Here is an 18,671-nt window from a genome sequence, read left to right as displayed (position 1 = left end):
AAAAACCGGAAAATGAAATGCCTACCTGGGTTTAGATGATGGTAGCTCACGGAAGCCCCAGCTGAGGCCAGCGGCTGTGAACTGATCTGCGGGCTGCTGGTGCTAGGGTTTGCTCCTACCGTCGCGTGGGGAGCGATTTTGACTAGTGCGAGGAGATCACTCTTAAAATTTGGGCCAAGATGTCACTTCCTCGGCTTCTAGAGCAGGGGTGCACAAAACCTATTAAGCATGAGTATTAGGCACACTTCCTAGCGCAGGTCAGTAACATCACCTAGAAAGTGGACTGCAAACTTAAATTGCATGATGTCAGCATCTCCTTTTATTAGTAGCAAACACATATAGCCCAGTAAACGGGAACTGTAAACTGAAATCACAGGCAGGTCAGCGAAACCAAATGCTCTACCACTTGATGCACTACCACAGGATGGTGTCGCAACTCAACAACATACACAGCTAGCAGCTGCACGGCTGCATCCAGCAACACAAATGGCATGCATGAACATGCCGCTAGATAGGGAGTTAAAGAGATTAGATACTTTGCTTTTGTTCATTTGGAAACAGCAAAGCTAAACCTATGAATTAAGAGCCACGGGGAATCAACTAAAGAAACTGAAAGATCACCCCAAGGAGTAGCAGTGAAGCTGCAGTCTGGAGGGGGTAGCTGGGAATTCTGACTTCAGCTGATATGTACACTGGTATTGCATCTAGGGAAGACAGCCATCTCAACTGCTCTCAACGTTGTATGAGCTTCAGCCTACCATGGACCGGTCAGTGTTCTTCGCAAGCAAAATCTCTTTGCCTTTGGTCCAAGTTGCTCTTCAATTCTCTCTATAACCTGTGAGCAAACGGATGCATAAGGATGCATAAGGATAAACCATGAACTTCAAATACATTTATAATAAACTACCATGAGCAAACGGATGCATAAGGATAAACCATTTTGAACTGCAAATCGTAAAATTCGTGAGGACCATAGAGCTACAAAACAATTGGTGAAAGTGAAACATGAACACAAATCTCAAATCATTTGTACAGACCAATACTCCTTCCGATATTGACTCAACTTTGTCTAGAGACAGATGTATCTTGTCAACAAACGTGTCTATATACATTCGTATCTTAGACAAAGTTGAGTCAATTAATTTGGATTGGAGGGAGTATAAAAACTAGAAACTTATCTAAACTTCAGGGAGGAGGGGCACCAGGAGTAATGTGTTCTTATCCCGGTTAAGATTTGAATAGACAAACTATAGACTCTAGAGTTGTGCCAGACCATAGATCCCCATGACAAGCATTAAACTGTGTTGGGTTAGAATTCTACTTCCAGTCATCACTGACTAACTAGAGAGGTCATACTTTAATCAAAACTTGGCTGACAATAAAATTAAAGGAGTGAATTCCACTTTTTACCCCACACCCACAGTTGGGCAATATGTGACTCATAAATATAGAACCTAGAAAAAAAAAACATGTAGAAATGAGTTTCACCCAAATAGATTAAGGACATAGCCATGCGTAAATGAAAATGATGCAACTTCTCAAATGTTTCAGTGAAGAGTCTTGGCAAATGAATGTATCATGGAGATATTATTATGGGGCAATACTATCACCTCTAGAATTTGGTATTAGTGTTTTGCTGATATGCATACAATACTACTGCAAACTGTAGGCTTTCAGATTACACAAATGATCAAGTGACCATTAGCATCTTAGGTGAGAGACACTGGGATTTTGGTAGCCAACACCCTCCTTCCAAAACACGAATCAACCTAGAATATGTGGCATATCCAGAGACCAACTCTTAAACAAGACTCGGTAACCCAATTCTTTATTCACTATTAACAAGCATGATGCCACAGGAGCATACATTCTTTTAGGAGAGTCACTTCTCTTATTAAAAACATCATTTTGGGAGAGCTGTAGGACAGAGAAATATTATTTTGGCTTCTTTTGAAATCTGACAATTGCATGTATGTGCACATCTAAAATCACACGATGCTATGCTGTTGAAATATAGTTCATTTTTGGCTGGGTTTGGGCTGATCATAGCCGAGGTTATTATAATCAAAAAGAGCATATGACGTATGTTAGTATTAACCTCCAGCTTGGCTTGACACTTGGATGCTACTATTTTTTTTTTCTTCAATAATTAGGCTGGGTGCATCCTCAGTGTCTTGACTTGTTCTTGATATTGAGTTGGTACAGAGCCCAAGGTGTAATTGATATCTTCCTGATATTAATATATTTTCCCTTATCAAAAATTTAATCTCCAGCATTGGCATGGTATAATTTGTGTTTTACACGTAATGTACTGATACAGAAGCAAACCCCTGTTTCCAAATGTGACTTGATGATTTCTTATCTTGAACAGGTGTTGGGGACTGAAGACATGAGTTGCCATCAAATAAGAGTTGACAGTTGATAGATCCTTTTGGCTGCCCAGCCAAAAAGCTACTACCTCGGGTCTGTTTTAATCAACGCACAGCTAGCTCAATGCATGCATGTAGGTAGTAGGGTGTCCGTGTCGATTAAAACTGTCCGGAGGGAGTATTAGATTGTATCCGAGCATGACTTACATGGCTTCTTTGTGCTCAGGTTCACACATCTTAGAATAATGGTTAATTTCAAAAGTTCCATCGAAACCTAAGTCCTACAGTATCGTAACACTCCCAGATAATTGTAATAGAGCATTTGAATCTTAAACAAAACCTCTAAGGCAAAGAGTAGTACTCCCTCCGTCCCATCAAGGTTGTCTTAGATTTATCAAAATTTGGATGTATCTAGACACTATCTAGTGTACGAATACATCCAAATTTAGATAAATCTACCTCAACTTTCAGGAGACGAAGAGAGTAGTTAATATCAGAAGAATTGGCAAATCACATGTCTACATCGCCCAAGATAGTGAAACTAGGTTTACCAGGTCTTAACTTCGCAATATTCTCAAAGTAGGTAACTTCACCAGTTATTCTCAAACAATGTATAAGGCTGGATACAAGGCCGATGACCCGTATAATCGCTACTAGGTTGAGCGAAAATGGATTTCTTAAATATAACCTGAGATAGTTAGAAACATTTCATCCTAAAGCCAGAATGATATCCAATGAGTAATCTCCACATTTCCTGAAGCTACATCTAACGAAGTTCACGGCTTCAATAGCTATCTTCATTTGTCCATGTGTATACCATACCAACGAGAACACTATCTACTTGTGCACGAGGTGTTGCACCAGGGGATGAGGTGAGTGTGGAAACTATTGCCACATATAGTATCTGTTAGGACCATACAAGTTAGCCATAACTAATATATCGAAAACTAGTATATACACAAAATGTATTTAAAATCAACTCACAGCCACCAGACTCCTGAAGTCTTGGAATAAAAAATTCAGCAGACATGCATTTATTTTATACAAAAGGCTATAAGCGCTTCAACGTATGCACTTATGCATGCATGACTAACTTCGCTATCAATTGTGCACCTTTAGTAATGAACAATGCATGAGGTTAACAATCCATGAACCTATGAAAAAACATACTCCCTCCGTTCCTAGATATAAGCCATATTGAGAAAAATTACAGAATATAAGGTTCATTGCGTTGCGCCACTTATATGGACAATATTTTTAGGGATTTGATTAGGTTTACTTATCTTATGCAAAGTCCTCTATTAGCTCACGGCAATTGCCTAGGGTTAATCCTAGCCAAACATGGTGTAATTTTTCCAAAATATGCATTCTTTAATTTTCGTGCGAAAACTATGGCTTATATTTAGGAACGGAGGGAGTATTACACTCTTGCACTTCAACTACCAACTGCACCAGTGAAAATCCAAAAAACACAGTGTGGATAGCAGAACTGCATGGTACAACTTCCACAACAATGAGACCGAACTTGATATGTATTCAAAGCAATAATATTTTCTACCAAATGTAAGTTCATTACCTCATTCTTTTGCTTCTGTAGCATTTCCACCTGCAAATAAAAAGTGCAACCAAAGTGAATATAACTCCTTGGAGTTCTTATCAGGAAGGAATGTAGAAGGAAAAAGTGTACTATAAATTAACGTAACCCGTGGATCTAAACTCTAGAGTGTACAACTGCATGTTGAAGTTAAACTAATAAAAATGGTACATTTTTCTCAAATCACATGAATAATAACTAAATGTTGAAGAATGTGATACTAAGAACATATAGATAATGTCAGGTATCCATGTGAAACAAAAGGCTACTTCTGTTAATCACAGGAAACCTGATACAATGTGCATGTATAGTTCATAATCAACTGACAACAATCTGGCAATAACAACAGTTAAGTCAAGTGCACAGAAAATCACTAGTAAGTGGTAAGTATTACTCCTACAAGACAAGGTGCCCAAAATAAAAATGCTATCAGATTGATTTAACACAAGAATATTGAAAATTAAAAGGACATATTTTTATGTGGTCACCAATGATTACTCGAGCCAGTCAAGGCCATGCAAAACATATACAGCTAGGACAAGACATTCAGCAAATTCTGATCATGACAACAATCGGTTGTCATGACACCAACAAGCATCATCTGGGGAGAAGTAAAAGGTCATATAGATGAGACCAAGCCACCGGACAAGTATGAGAACTGCGGCTAGAAACTTTAGAACTGTTTAGAGTCAAGAAATTACCAAGCACTACTAACTGAATGCATGAATTGCAAGGTCAGTAAATAAAGAATGTGCATTCAATCATCAAGGGAATTTTAATTGTACCTGTTTTTTCTGCAATTCCTCATTGGTCTCCTTCAGTTTTGCTACCTCAGCTTCCAACTCCATTATATAAGCCTGAAATACATCAAAAGACTCAAGCTTAAGGGTATACAAACTGAGATATGATTTAAGATACATCAATATACAGAACCAACTGGAACAATTACAATCTGTCAGTGCTATCCAGTAAGCTTGAGATTGTTGTGCTTGCAACATAGAAGTTTATAGCCGATGTAGCAGTGGCACATAGAAGAGGTCTGCTATCCTACATAGCCTAAGATAACATTCATCAAATAGTACTATATATTTATCATATCCCACATAACGTTGCAATGCCTAAACTTCATTTCCGAAATGAAAAAAGCTATCCACTATGTTCCTGAATCTGGGACTGGGAGCGTCAACTTGAATGACGATCCACATAGATTCTTCTCCTCTTGGGTTTCACGACAATTAACAAGTCCAACTTGCTATATGCAGGGCATAAATTAATATGAGCAGCTAAACTGGGAGTGTCGGATCAGATCGAAGGAATAAAGTAGCGAGAGGCATACCCAATATAGACACCCTGAGTTCTACTTGAGATAACATTTCAGAATAGTTAAGCAAAAGGCAGATGAGCAAATGGATAGTGCAGTAGAAGAAGAAGAGAAGCTTCACCTGCTTCCGCTGGCGGGACCTGGCGGCCGACTCCCGGTTCTTGATCATGCGCCTCTGCCTCCTCTCGACCACCTTCTCGACGGTAGGCCCCTTCCTGGCCCTCATCGCAGTGTCGAAGGGATACGGCACCGGCGAGAGAGAGGAGAGATCGTCGCCCTCCATCTTCCCGAAGCCGTTGAGCACGACCGGCGTGGTCGGCGCCGCCACCGTCATCCCTCCGCCAGCGGCCTGCCCGACGACTCCGTTCCCCATCTGCATGGTGGTCGCGACCACATTGCCCTGAGGAGGGAACAGGGTCTGCGCCTGCGCCTGCGCATGAGCCCGCGCCGGCACCACGACGGTCTGGCCCCCCATGTCCTCCCGCACGACGCCGGCGCGCACGAGGAACTCCTCCAGCGTCATGGCCCCCAGCGTGGGCTGCCGCTGCGGCTGCGCCTGAGGATGCGGCTGCGGCGGCTGCGGCTGCGGCGGCAGGGGGTCGTCCGGCTCCTCGTCGCAGAAGCCCATGAGGTCGCGCCAGACCTCGTCGACGGTCATCTGGCTGATGGTGCGGGGCAGCGTCATGGAGCCCTGGCGCAGGATGGGCTGCGGCTGCTGCTGCGCCTGGGCGTCGACATTGGCGGCGGCGGCAGGGGCGGCCATGGCGTTGGACTCCTCGGCGGTCCAGATGTTGCGGAGCAGCTCGTCCATGTTCATGGACCCGAAGTCCTTGCCGGCGGTGCCGAGCGCGGACTGGAACTCGTCGAAGGTGAGCGAGTAGATCGACCCCTGCCTGGCCAGCGCCGCGCCGCCCCCGCTCCCTCCCGGCATCTCCATCTCTCGCGCGCGCACAAACAAAGATTCCCCCCAAATCTCACCGAAATTCCGGCAACCAAGATCCTGAGCCGGTCTCTATCCCCAACAGCACCGACGAAGAAAGCAAGGGCGAGCAGCGGAGGGAGGGGGGAGCTTGACTTATACTGCAGCAGCGGCGGAAGGGAAGCGACTGATGGTGGAGTGTGATTAGCTGGGCCAATTATGCCCGAATTAGCAAGGTGAAATCTTTAGTTTAGTGGGAGAAAGAGAAGGAGGATTAGAAAAACAGGAGCGGGGGAGCATCGGGGGCTGTGTAGCTAGCGAGCGAGGGAGTTGGTGCGGCTTTGAGGGAGACGATCGCCGCCGGGGAGAGTGGGGAGGGAGGACAGGTGTCGCCTCGGGGCCATTAAAGTGGGTGCCGCCGGAGCACGACAAAGCCCAGCAAACCGGTCAGAAGATTAGATTTCTGCCCTGCGCCGGGCAGCGCACGCCGCTGCACCGCGCACACGGATGCTCTACACACACAAACAGCAACAGCCTTGGGGTCTCAGAAATAAAAAAAAAATTGATCTTTTTATAGATTTTTAACTGAATAATAACATGAAATTCCTTCTTGTGCTGCTATTGATCTGAAAAGATATTTTATAGGGTTGAATTTAATAGCTCTTAATGTGACTCAAAATTAAAGATTGGAGCGCGGCGCATGGATAACCTTGCAAAGTTGTATACAGTGGGCGGTCTTAATTGAGTGCCGAGGTAGGCGGCGTTGTCGCGTCCGTTACAGCTATGCATACAAGAAAATGCAAAAGGTCAAACGGAAGCGGTTGCGTAAGCAATCCTTCGGGAGCGTAGGAAGATAGGGATGAAATGACAGGGCTTGGCCAATGCCATTCCAAACGAGTTGGCGTCACGCAAGCGGACCGAAACTGGCGGATAGTCCCACGTGATAATGTATCTTGTAGATTGCGATAATGTATCTTGTAGACTGATAATGTATCTTGTAGATTGTTTCACTTGGATTGACGGCTTCATCAAATGAGGCGTGTAGTCAAAGTTTACACTGAAGACTAATTAGTAAAAAATAAAAAACAACATATTTTTCGAAAAAAATAAGAACTTTATCATAGTTCTACCAAGCCACTGGTGTGATCCACAAACTTCAAAAATAATCACGTCTTCATCCTTTGATATAGAAATACCAATAGGAATATCAACAATGTAAGTAAGAAACCAATATAGGATATTAAAACTCTATTATCCGCTTGTGAGCCATATATACACTCACAGCGTTATCCTTGTAAGTAAAAAACACATGTATATGGTAGCAATGATTAGTTGCAAAATCAAATAATGAAAGATGTATTTACGATGAATAACTCATGAAGAAAACTGGCTATTTAATCCAAGTCTTGCCCACAAAATTCATGGTGAGGCTTAATCATCGTAGAAACGTGGTGTCACACAAAATCGGAATCTACCCCTAAATTCAATCTCATTATATACATAGTGGCAAGTTGGGGCAACAAAAAAATTTAAATTACTGGTGTGTTATCATAGTACGAGAAGATATGCATGCACAACGCTGATAGAGAAAAACATACGAGCAACTATATGGAAAATATTAGGTAGAATTGTGAAAGTATGGCAGCTGAGGCAACCAGTCATACACATATATTGTGTTAACGGAAAACAAAAAGGTAAAATGGAACATATTGTGCTTCTTTATTTTCTTTATTATAGGTTTATCCACTTAGATGAGTAAATCATGTCGAATATTTTCTAACAACGATAGCGAAATATTACACACCAAACTCCATATATTGTGAAGAGTTTTTAGAATTATTCGAACCATTTGGTGTTTATTTTCATCTATAGACGGTTTATTTTCCGTAAACATGTTAGACAAGTCGGCAAGTAGTGCTCTACATTATGTATGCGACATTGTTGTCTTCATGAGCCGTTCCTTGGTGTAGCTTTTGGTACGTGCACTTGGCTTTCAGTTGATGTAACTATAGAATAGTAGTGGCCCAGATTACAGGGGACCAGGCGATAACGCGACGTGTCGGCCGCAGAGAGCTGGCGACCTTTCAACGCGCCCAAGAGGAGCCTGAAAGCTGGACCCATCAGGACCAGTACCAGTACGAACGGACGGACAGGATCATATCATCAGACCCATCGTTTCACGTGGGAGAGCTCACCCGCCCGCGGTCGTGTGCTCGTGGCTAGCGACTAGCGTGTGTGAAAAGAGTTCGAGCATGCGCTGTTCTCTCCGGCGCCGTCTTATCTGGGCAAATGCCCGTACCTGAAACGAACTGCAAAGTACAAAGTGGTTCTTACCTGTTAGGTCACCTGAAAACGAACTCACCAAAATGGTAGTACAACGGCCCCGGCTTCAGGCTTGGTTGCTTGCACCGCCGTCAGTTTTGACAAATTTACAAAGTTCTGTTTTGCCAACCTTCACCTAAGAAATATGGACTTCTCTATCTTAAAACCCGTCGGAATGATTTTTTGGAGTTAGTTTCTCGATGGTGGTAATAGGGTAGGTTGCACGTACGTGCGTTCATAGGGATAAGTATATGTAAACGTCTATGTTTGTTCTGTGTTTCATAAAATAAGTTTAGACTCGATGGATTGCCTTCATTGTGTGTGCCCTTCCTATTTTCCTCACTTTATTCTTTCTCCTACCATTTGTAGCATCTCCCTTCCCCCTGCTGCCCCAACCAAGCTACTCCTTGTTTTTTTTAGAGCAACCACATATTTCATCAATCGAAAATCAAGTTAAATAAAGCAACACATGTGGAAACTAAAAGACAAACTGGGATGAAATGATTATCCTGAATTTGCACATCAAATTCTAAAATATTGAGAAATACAAAATGATCCCTAGAGTTTTCTGCAACCACCATAGCCAACGGCCGCCGCCCAACTCTAGCGTCGCCGAGATGAACACAAGAACAGACGTTGAACCTCCACCATTGCAAGATCCAAAAAAACACCATCACCAACGAGGCTTTGTGAGTCGATGAACAGGCTCCTTGTTATGCGTCTCAGGGGTAAGCTCCTCCTCCACGTCGGTCCTTCCCGCTAGAATCTAGGGCCAACCTCCTCCGCTCCTTCACATGGATGACATAATGGGGAGCTCAGATCTAAATGATTTTCATAGTGCAGTGCTTGGGGAAGGGTTGGCTTGAGGTGAATGGGTTCGAGGTCACCGGATCTAGCTCCAAGAAGATTCTGATGTGTCGGTTTTGTTGCCGGTTATGGCGATCCGGCAAGGTTGGTGCTCGAGCACAAGGTTATATTTGTTTTAGTTTCTTCGATGTTGTGTGTGTGCGTTGAAATTTAACATACTCGTATGCATTTTGCTGCGAAAGCACATGCGCGATTCCTTTGCTACAAGTTTGTGTTTTCTTGGATATTCAATGCATGCATATGTGCTTCAGAAATTCTCCACGCATATGTTTGTTTTGCTATATTACTATAATTAAAATACTGCAATTTTTTGTGTGCACAGTTTTCTAATATCTTCCTAATTATTTTTTGTTGGGTAACCAACTTATTGTGGCATTACAGTTTTTGAAATGTTGTGAAACTATTTTGCACAATAACTAAATCTTCTTGTAAAAATGTTGCAAAAACTTCTTGCATAACTATCAATTTATTGCATTAATATTTCAAAATGATGCGAAGCTTCATGATTTTTTGTAACATTTTTTAAGACGATTTGTTGCAATATTATTTTTTGGTGGGCGGGTGGGGCATATGTTGCAAAACACGGAACTACCTAGATTTGCCCTACATGGTTGATCAGACGGTGGGAAGACGGTCGATCCCCCCATGACAAGGTATTAACTTGTCAATGCCTACGGATTGTAGACTTAGGGTTTCGTAGAAAGTAGAGGGCAAGTAGATCTCGAAGGTTCAACCGAAAAAGGTGCTCGACTCAGAAATTAGGGTGTGTGTTGACAATAGATTCGATGTGTGTTGACAATAGATTCGATCCTTTCTTCTCCCCTTGGCTCCCCTTTATATAGGAGGAAGAGCCGATGGATTTCGTGTCGTACAAGTTACAAGCTCCGAGAGGCCATCCGAGTATCTCCCGCAATGTTACATGATTTGTGATTCCTAATACAACTCTATATTCCTTATCGAGGTTCTCTAGGCATCTGGGCCTTGAAAGCTCCGGATCGTGGGCCTCCAGATAACCTCGGGTACCTTATTCGGAAGGCCCATTCGGTATGCCTATGTCAGTAGCCCCCCGAGATTTTTCCTGAATCGTAGAATCATGTAAAATATCCATCGTAGAATTGAGTCGCATATTTATATATCATAGAGTCGAATATTTTTCTTAACATCTATTTTGTACAGGGATATTGGTAGATGGGGCTGGTTCATCTGACGGATCAGGTACCAGTTAACTGCTCTTGTGGTAAACCCGAATAAACCTACTTCAAGCTCAAGTCACTGGACTTGAACTCGGAATACTGGCGTAATTCGACACGCGCCACTTAAGGACTTATCGTGAATCGAATCCTAGTTGAGTTTTATCGAGTACCTAATGCGTCCGCTAGGATATTTCTTCGCATCTGTTGATACAGATGAAGTGGGAGAGCGCATTCGGGTGCGATACCACGCCACACAGGACGGATCCTCGGGACTTATCTTCATAAACTCTTTCAAGATACGGCATTCAGAGTTTTTACCGTGGCGGACGCGCTCTGAGAATATATTATCGCGTGCCTTTGTCGGCTGCTGGAATTGTGAATTTATTCGAGTTGTCCGATGACAATATCTTAATCTCCCGATGGAAGTACATGACGAGTTATGTGTAACTTGAAGATGTTCGATAAAAATACTTCGTCTGCAATTCTATATTGTCTTGTCGTTCTCTTCTTTCTTCTTCCTCATATTTTATCGGGTGCGCGACCAGCACTCCCGATGAGAGTAGCCCCCGAGGCTACATCCGAGTGTTTGCATTTGGTTCTAGGCTCAACTTTTGCTACTTTGATCAATGATGGCGTGTAAGACACACGTCCGTTGGGAACCCCAAGAGGAAGGTGTGATGTGTACAGCGACAAGTTTTCCCTCAGTAAGAAACCAAGGTTATCGAACCAGTAGGAGTCAAGGAGCACGTGGAGGTTGTTGGTGGCGGAGTGTAGTGCGGCGCAACACCAGGGATTCCGGCGCCAACGTGGAACCTGCACAACACAATCAAAGTACTTTGCCCCAACGTAACAGTGAGGTTGTCAATCTCACCGGCTTGCTGAAAACAAAGGATTAGATGTATAGTGTGGAAGATGATGTTTGTTTACGAAGAACAGTAAAGAACAGAGTTTGCAGTAGATTGTATTTCAGATGTAAAGAATGGACCGGGGTCCACAGTTCACTAGTGGTGTCTCTCCGATAAGATAAATGGCATGTTGCGTGAACAAATTACAGTTGGGCAATTGACAAATAAAGAAGGCATAACAATGCACATACATATATCACGATGAGTACTATGAGATTTAATCAGGGCATTACGACAAAGTACATATACCGCTATCCAGCATGCATCTATACCTAAAAAGTCCACCTTCAGATTATCATCCGAACCCCTTCCAGTATTAAGTTGTAAACAACAGACAATTGCATTAAGTATGGTGTGTAATGTAATCAACACAAATATCCTTAGACAAAGCATCGATGTTTTATCCCTAGTGGCAACGAGCACATCCACAACCTTAGAACTTTCCGTCACATCGTCCCGCATTCAATGGAGGCATGAACCCACTATCGAGCATAAATACTCCCTCTTGGAGTCACAAGTATCAACTTGGCCGGAGCCTCTACTAGCAACGGAGAGCATGCAAGAACATAAACAACACATATATGATAGATTGATAATCAACTTGACATAGTATTCCATATTCATCGGATCCCAACAAACACAACATGTAGCATTACAAATAGATGATCTTGATCATGATAGGCAGCTCACAAGATCTAACATGATAGCACAATGAGGAGAAGACAACCATCTAGCTACTCGCTATGGACCCATAGTCCAGGGGTGAACTACTCACACATCGATCCGGAGGCGATCATGGTGATGAAGAGACCTCCGGGAGATGATTCCCCTCTCCGGCAGGGTGCCGGAGGCGATCTCCTGAATCCCCCGAGATGGGATTGGCGGCGGCGGCGTCTCTGGAAGGTTTTCCATATCGTGGCTCTCGGTACAGGGGTTTTCGCGACGAAGGCTTTAAGTAGGCGGAAGGGCGGAGTCGAAGGAGGCACGGGGGCCCCACACCACAGGGCGGCGCGGGGCCCACCCTGGCCGCGCCGCCTTATGGTGTCGGTGCCCCATGGCCCCACTTCGTTTCTCCCTCGGTCTTCTGGAAGCTTCGTGGAAAAATAAGACCCTGGGCGTTGATTTCGTCCAATTCCGAGAATATTTCCTTTGTAGGATTTCTGAAACCAAAAACAACGAAAACAAAGCAATCGGCTCTTCGGCATCTCGTCAATAGGTTAGTGCCGGAAAATGCATAAAAATGGCATAAAGTGTGTATAAAACATGTGAGTATCATCATAAAAGTAGCATGGAACATAAGAAATTATAGATACGTTTGAGACGTATCAATCAACTCTGTATTTTTTCTTTCGCCTCATCCTCTTATCAAAAGTATAGACAATACTTCTGATAAGAGTAGCCCCCGAGCATATGAACAGATGCTTGCATTTGATCATAGGCTCTCGAAGTTTTTCTTTCTAACCATGCACTTTTTTAGAACTAGGAGTTTTCTTGTCGCTATATTTTGTTATACCACTCGAAACTTTCTTGAATGACGTCGCTGCTGAAGATAGCCACGTACGCCCACCTTAGGAAGCCACAACTCCTGTCAACCCACTGGGTCGTGGGTCTGAAACTCTGTGCGTCGACATGTCGCGCAAGTGGGGCGCACACGTCGTCCGGAATTTCCGGCACGCCCGAAGTAACGTCCCTTCAGTAAATTTGGAGCGGTAAGACCATTTTACCCTTTGGACACTCGTAGGGTTCGGAACTCTCCCCCTTTTCATCCGATGGCTAGACGCATCGTCTTCTTCCTATAAATCCACTTCTTACTCCTCATTCATCCCCTTCGCTGCGCCGCACAACTCCTCTCTCTCTATCTCCACCATCGTTGCTTCTCGAGCTCTTCGCGCACACGATCTCCTTCTTCTCCTTTTTTTTCTCCACCGAACTGCGCTCCATGGCTCCGCGCACCAAGCAGTGCAAGAACCGTGCCCCAGGAACCGACGAGCTCGTGGAGAAAGCTAAGATCTCCGGCTGGGAAAGGTCGAAGTTTTCCACCCAAGACCACAAGCTTCTGAAGAAGATGGGCATGCTAAAGAAGAAGATGGGCATGCTGAAGATGGGCAGAATTTTCGGGTGTGCAAATCATTGCATATTTCCTTCGGATTCGAGTGCAGCCTCTGCAGGCTCGTAAAAATCCTCTCTGGATGTATTCGGGTGCTGAAGATGCCGACCGGATTTTCGATGATCTTTCTGTGAAGGATTTGGAGAAACTCGTCCGCCGCTTCACCTCCTTGAACAAAAACCATGAAGTCCCTTCATCATGTCGTGTGGAGCCATTTAGTGGTATCCATGCCCTTCCCGAAGTAAGTTCTTTCTTTCGAGTTCTTTTTCTTGTTTTTCGATAGTTGTTGTTTCCCCTTTTGTGTATTTATTTTCTTGTCTTCTCTTGCTTTGTACCTTGCAGAACCACCAAACTCTCTCTTCTCTCCCCCCACTACCTGAAGGTGGGGAAGTGGATGAGCGGGTCGTTGTTGCCGACGACTCGCAAGAATCCTCCATTCCTGAGAGTGAACCCGCAGGGTCTCAAAGATCTGTGGGTTCCTTTGACAAAGACACAGAGTCGGAGCAACGTTCTGACTGTGCTCACTCTGTGTCTCCTCCTCCTACCACTTCTCCGATAGGTGCAAGAGGAAGAGAAACGATGACGAAGATTCCGGCGCGTCCAAGCTCGCCGATCCAGCTGCCGAGGAATTGATGTCTACTGGAGCTTCTATTCTTGTAGACAGTGTTGGGCCTCCAAGAGCAGAGGTTTGTAGAACAGCAGCAAGTTTCCGTTAAGTGGATCACCCAAGGTTTATCGAACTCAGGGAGGAAGAGGTCAAAGATATCCCTCTCATGCAACCCTGCAACCACAAAGCAAGAAGTCTCTTGTGTCCCCAACACACCTAATAGGTGCACTAGTTCGGCGAAGAGATAGTGAAATACAGGTGGTATGAATAAATATAAGCGAGTAGTAACGGCGCCGGAAAAGTGCTTGCTGGCGTGCGGTTGATGGTAGTAATATTGCAGGAAGTAAAGATGCGGTAAAAACAAGTAAACAAGCGGCCGATAGCGATATTTAGGAACAAGGCCTAGGGATCATACTTTCACTAGTGGACACTCTCAACCATTGATCACATAACAGAATAAATAGATAACTGCTAGACTCTACACTCTCTTGTTGGATGATGAACACCACTAACTCGTGTAGGATTACACGAACCCTCAATGCCGGAGTTAACAAGCTCCACAATATTCAATGTTCATATTTAAATAACCTTAGAGTGCATGACAGATCAACATAACCAAACCAAGTACTAACATAGCATGCACACTCGTCACCTTCACACTACGAAAGGAGGCATAGATCACATCAATACCATCATAGCAATAGTTAACTTCATAATCTACGAGAGATCACAATCATAGCCTACGCCAAGTACTACACGATGCACACACTTGTCACCATTACACCGTGCGGGAGGAATAAACTACTTTAATAACATCACTAGAGTAGCACACGGATAAATTGTAATACAAAACACATTGCAATCATAAAGAGATATAAATAAGCACTTCACTATGCCATTCATAACGAGTGAATAAGTATTCTGTGAAATATAGCCTAAGAGACCCACACGGTGCACACACCTGTCACCTTTACACACGTGGGACAAGGAGTCTCCGGAGATCACATAAGTAAAACCCACTTGACTAGCACAATGACATCTAGATTACAAGCATCATCATATGAATCTCAATCATGTAAGGCAGCTCATGAGATTATTGTATTGAAGCACATAGGAGAGAGATTAACCACATAGCTACCGGTACAGCCCCGAGCCTCGATGGAGAACTACTCCCTCCTCATGGGAGACAAGCAGCGTTGATGGAGATGGCGGTGGTGTCGATGGAGGAGCCTTCCGGGGGCACTTCCCCGTCCCGGCGGCATGCCGGAACAGAGACTCCTGTCCCCCGGATCTTGGCTTCGCGATGGCGGCGGCTCGGAAGGTTTTCTCGGTTTCGTCGAACGTAATAGGGTTTTCGCGACGGAGACCTTAAGTAGGCGGAAGGGCAGCCTCGGAGGGGTCCTAGTGGGACCACACACTAGGCCGGCGCGGCCGGGGCTTGGGCCGCGCCGCCCTACCGTGTCCCCACCTCGTGGCCCCACTTCGTTTCCCCTTCGGACTTCTGGAAGCTTCGTGGAAAAATAGGAACCTGGGCGTTGATTTCGTCCAATTCCGAGAATATTTTCTTACTAGGATTTCTGAAACCAAAAACAGCAGAAAACAGGAACTGGCACTTCGGCATCTCGTCAATAGGTTAGTTCCGGAAAACGCATAAATATGACATAAAGTATGCATAAAACTGATGGGGTTCGTAGCATGGAAAACAAAAAATTTCCTACCGCAAGACGAATAAATCCAAGATCTAATCTATGGAACACCCAAGATCTAATCTACAAGATCGGAGCAACGAGATTGATATGTGAGACTAACCCTCGAAGATTTCCAAAGCCTACGAGATTAGATCTCGTTGTTGATGTAGTCGTACTCTTGCCGAACTCAAGTTCGAGATGTAGTCCTTCTAGTGCTGCAAGCGGGCAGCACTTCCGTACTCGGTCACACGTACGGTGTCGATGAAGACGTCCTCTCCCCGTTCCAGCGGGCAGAGGATGTAGTAGATCCTTCTCGAAATCCCAACAGCACGACGGCGTGGTGGTGGTGGTGGAGAAGATTTCCTGCAGGGCTTCGCCAAGCCGGTACAGGAGCAAGTACAGAGAGAGGATGGTGGCTAGGGTTTCTTAGTTCTTCAACCCCTAGCACCCTTGCTTCTCCCCTCTTTATATAGGGGAGGGAGCAGCCATGGGATGCCTTGGCCCTTACTTTTCCTCCTTGGGCCGGCCCACAAAAAGGGCAAACTTGACCCTCAAGTTTCGGGGAAACTTAGCCCTTAAGTTATGGGAAACTTGTCCCTCAAGCTTGCTTGGGGTTGGGCTGGTTAGCATGGTGCGCCCAGCCCATTTAGGCTAGGCAGCACCTTTTCGGCCCATGTGGCCCCTCCCGAGGTGGTGGGCCCACCGGTGGCCCACTAGAACCTTCTAGAAGCTTCGGTCAAAATACCGATATTTTTCCCGAACCTCGGAAGACGACTTCCCTTATATGAATCTTATTCTCCGGACCATTCCGGACCTCCTCGTGATGTCCTCGGATCCCATCCGGGACTCCGAACAACATTCGGTCTCCATCTCATATTCCATATCTACTTAAACAACATCGAACCTTAAGTGTGTCACCCTACGGTTCGTGAACTATGCAGACATGATCGAGACTCTTCTCCGATCAATAACCAATAGCGGGACCTGGAGATCCATAATGGCTCCCACACATTCAGCGATGACTTAGTGATCGAATGAACCATTAACATACGATACCGATTCCCTTTGTCACGTGATATTTTACTTGTCCGAGGTTTGATCATCGGTATCTCTATACCTTGTTCAACCTCGTCTCATGACAAGTACTCTTTACTCGTACCGTGGTATGTGGTCTCTTATGAACCATTCATATGCTTGCAAGCTAATTAGACGACATTCCACCGAGAGGGCCCGGAGTATATCTATCCGTCATCGGGATGGACAAATCCCACTCGTTGACCCATATGCCTCAACTCATACTTTCCGAATACCTAATCCCACCTTTATAACCACCCATTTACGCAGATGGCGTTTGATGTAATCAAAGTACCCTTCCGAAGCATAAGTGATTTACATGATCTCATGGTCGAAGGACTAGGTAACTATGTATCGAAAGCTTATAGCAAGTTGAACTTAATGACTTGATCTCATGCTACGCTTATTTGGGTGTGTGTCCATTATATCATTCATCCAATGATATAACCTTGTTATTAACAACATCCAATGTTCATGATCACGAAACCATGATCATCTATTAATCAACAAGCTAGTTATACAAGAGGCTTACTAGGGACTCTTTGTTGTTTACATAACACACATGTATCAATGTTTCGGTTAATACAATTATAGCATGGTATGTAAACATTTATCATAAACATAAAGATATTATAATAAACACTTTATTATTGCCTCTTGGGCATATCTCCATCAATCTCCCACTTGCACTAGAGTCAATAATCTAGATTACATTGTAAGGTATCTAACACCCATGGCATTCTGGTGTTGGTCATGTTTTGCCCTAGGGAGAGCTTTAGTCAACGGATCTGCCACATTCAGATCTGTGTGCACTTTGCAAATCTCTACTTCACCATCTTCGATGTACTCGCGAATCGAATGAAAACGCAGCTTGATATGCTTTAGCTTCTTGTGTGACCTTGGTTCCTTTGCATTGGCGATGGCACCCGTGTTGTCACAATAGATGACTAATGGGTCCAATGCACTAGGAACCACACCAAGCTCAACAATGAACCTCTTCATCCATACCGCTTCCGATGAAGCCTCCGAAGCCGCTATGTATTCAGATTCAGTTGAAGACTTCGCCACCGTGCACTGCTTGGCACTCATCCACCTTACTGCAGCTCCATTTAGTATAAACACGTACCCAGACTGAGACTTAGAGTCGTCAGGATCAGTGTTCCAACTTGCATCGGTGTAACTGGTTACAACGAGCTCTTGGTCACCGCCATAACAAAGAAACATATCCTTAGTCCTTTTCAAGTACTTCAGGATATTCTTGACCGCTGTCCAGTGTTCCATTCCTGGATCACTCTGATATCTGCTGGTCAAGCTAACAGCATGTGCGATATCCGGTCTAGTACACAAGCATGGCATACATGATAGAGCCTACTGCCGAGGCATAGGGGATCTTGCTCATCCTCTCTCTATCTGCTGCCGTAGCCGGACCTTGAGTCTTACTCAAGACCTTACCTGGCAACATAGGCAAGAACCCTTTCTTGCTCTCATCCATTCTAAACTTCTTTAGAATCTTGTCCAGGTATGCACTCTGTGAAAGCCCTATTAGGCGTTGACATAGGCATCCCAAATGGGCCTGCCTAATATAGTACCCGGGGTTTATTGAAGGCCCACTACCCGAAGAATAAGAAGACTCGAGAGCCCAAGATGTATTTAAGGAAAAGATAGAGTTGTAATAGGAAGTGTTATTTGTAACTGGCGGATGATG

At 44.4% G+C, this 18,671-nt stretch overlaps 1 protein-coding gene across 1 annotated transcript; it reads right to left on the bottom strand.

Moving 5' to 3' along the window:
* Positions 1-304: 304 nt before the first annotated feature.
* On the bottom strand, positions 305-6,546 carry LOC124671422 (bZIP transcription factor 46-like). The gene is made up of 4 exons (XM_047207798.1): positions 5,406-6,546; positions 4,749-4,820; positions 3,946-3,975; positions 305-835 (listed from the first exon to the last, which is right to left on the bottom strand). The coding sequence occupies exons 1-4, from the start codon at positions 6,219-6,221 to the stop codon at positions 755-757; spliced, it is 999 nt and encodes a 332-aa protein (XP_047063754.1). The 5' UTR covers positions 6,222-6,546; the 3' UTR covers positions 305-754.
* Positions 6,547-18,671: the final 12,125 nt, after the last annotated feature.

The sequence above is a fragment of the Lolium rigidum genome, chromosome 1 (assembly GCF_022539505.1).
Source record: "Lolium rigidum isolate FL_2022 chromosome 1, APGP_CSIRO_Lrig_0.1, whole genome shotgun sequence".
NCBI classification, from domain to species: domain Eukaryota; kingdom Viridiplantae; phylum Streptophyta; class Magnoliopsida; order Poales; family Poaceae; genus Lolium; species Lolium rigidum.
The sequence above is the reverse complement of the archived record's forward strand: the minus strand, read 5'-3'. Positions and strand labels throughout refer to the sequence as shown.

Excerpts from the sequence above, each read along its gene's own strand:
- LOC124671422 (XM_047207798.1), bottom strand. The coding sequence starts at position 6,221 with ATGGAGATGCCGGGAGGGAGCGGGGGCGGCGCGGCGCTGGCCAGGCAG. Across the intron at positions 4,821-5,405 it reads GGTCCCGCCAGCGGAAGCAG|GCTTATATAATGGAGTTGGA; the intron begins GTGAAGCTTCTC and ends GATGTATTTCAG. Across the intron at positions 3,976-4,748 it reads AGGAATTGCAGAAAAAACAG|GTGGAAATGCTACAGAAGCA; the intron begins GTACAATTAAAA and ends TTTTATTTGCAG.